Source organism: Myotis myotis, unplaced genomic scaffold (genome assembly GCF_014108235.1).
Source record: "Myotis myotis isolate mMyoMyo1 unplaced genomic scaffold, mMyoMyo1.p scaffold_m19_p_10, whole genome shotgun sequence".
Taxonomy (NCBI): domain Eukaryota; kingdom Metazoa; phylum Chordata; class Mammalia; order Chiroptera; family Vespertilionidae; genus Myotis; species Myotis myotis.
In genome coordinates, this window is record NW_023416314.1 from 43,196,604 (window position 1) to 43,198,532 (window position 1,929).

At 42.2% G+C, this 1,929-nt stretch overlaps 1 protein-coding gene across 1 annotated transcript; it reads left to right on the forward strand.

The window, feature by feature from the left end:
* Positions 1-292: 292 nt before the first annotated feature.
* Positions 293-1,234, forward strand: LOC118663150 (olfactory receptor 52H1-like). The gene has a single exon (XM_036322586.1). It carries the CDS (start codon positions 293-295, stop codon positions 1,232-1,234), a length of 942 nt encoding a protein of 313 aa, XP_036178479.1.
* The last annotated feature ends 695 nt before the right edge of the window (positions 1,235-1,929 follow it).

Sequence of the window (1,929 nt, forward strand, 5' to 3'; positions counted from 1 at the left end):
TAGCCAATGGGAAGGGTAGTGGAGTGACACTAATTACCATGTTTCTCTTTTATTAGTGTAGATATAAAAATGAAGGGTTAATGGCAAGGAAAAGGAGGCAATAACAAGTCAGTTCTATAGGTGTCAGCTCATCTAGGGGACAGAGGGTGCTTCTCATGTAGGAGCCCTGAAAGTGACAGTGCAGTCCTCAACCATGTGCAATACCAAAGTGGAATTGTCTTTCATAGCCCATTCTGACAGCTGATTTGTCCTCAGGGCTCAAAAAACCAGTGGATTCCCGACTGAAGAGACTATGTATAACTTGAGCTGTTACAACCCTAGCTCCTTTATCCTTGTTGGAATACCTGGCCTGGAGAAGTTCCACATATGGATTGGGATCCCCTTTTGTGTCATCTATGTCGTGGCTATTGTGGGCAATTCCATACTCCTCTACCTCATTGCAGTTGAACACAGCCTCCATGAGCCCATGTTTTTCTTCCTCTCTATGTTGGCTACCACAGACCTCGTCTTGTCCACTGCCACAGTGCCCAAACTGCTCAGTAACCTCTGGCTTGGCTCCCAGGAAATATCCTTCTCTGGTTGTCTGACCCAGATGTTCTTCCTCCACTTCAGCTTTGTGGTGGACTCAGCCATTCTGTTGGCCATGGCATTTGATCGCTATGTGGCCATCTGCTTCCCCTTGAGATACACCACCATCCTGACTCCACAGGTGATCATCAAGCTTGTGGTGGGCATTGTCGTGAGAAGCTTCTCTGTCATCCTGCCAGATGTTTTTCTGCTGAAACGGTTACCCTTCTGCAGGACACGTATCATCCCACACACATACTGTGAGCATATAGGGGTTGCTCGGCTTTCCTCTGCTGACATCTCCGTCAACATCTGGTATGGATTTTCTGTGCCTCTCATGACTGTCATCTCAGATGTGATCTTTATTGCTATTTCCTATACCTTCATCCTCCGTGCTGTCTTTCACCTCTCATCCCAGGGTGCCCGCCAAAAGGCCCTCAGCACCTGTGGCTCTCATGTCTGTGTTATCCTCATGTTTTATACACCTGCCTTCTTCTCCATCCTCGCTCATCGCTTTGGGCACAGTGTCCCTCGAAACATGCTCATTCTGTTTGCCAATCTCTATGTTGCCATTCCTCCTGCTCTAAATCCTATTGTTTATGGAGTAAAGACCAAGCAGATTCAGGAAAAATTTATTCTCCTTTTCTCTTTGAAGAAGACACAATGAGTGGGGAGGGTCACTGAAGGCAAAATTTAGATAAAATTGATTAGATGAAATTTTATATAACACAGGAAGACATAAGAAGAAGGCCTGGACTGGGGCAGGAGCCAGGTGGATGAGGACAAAGGAGGGGACATCTGTAATACTTTCAACAATAAAAATAATTTTTTTTAAATGACACAATTAAAAATAAATAAATAAAATAGAGCTGCAACTCCTATTAATTTAAAATTTTAGAGTTCTCTCCATATGCAAAATATAGACAGGAGTAAGATAGGAGAGAGAAAATCTTTGAGACTTGTAGAAAATAAAGAGTTTTCTTGGCTTAGTTTTCTTTCCACTTGTATGAAGAAGGTGATGAAGGGTATAGAAGAGCACTAAGACTAAGGTTTACATTTTTCTTATTGCTGATTTTGTGATATTTGAAGGTTAGATAATTCCTAACATGCAACTCATATCTGTGTTTCTCAATGTCTGAATTAAGGAAAAAGCCTCTTGCCTTTCCTCTTTAAGTAGCTGTCAATTCTCTTTACTGCAACTATCAAATGTACTGCTTCACACTCCAGTCCTGATTCTATGCATCATTAATTTTTCCTCCTGTGTCTTTTACTTGCTCTACTTCTCTCCTACCCATCTCAGATTACATAGTGTTGATCATCTTTTTTATCTATTTTCAGTTGTATGCCCCCCCAAAAGCTTTA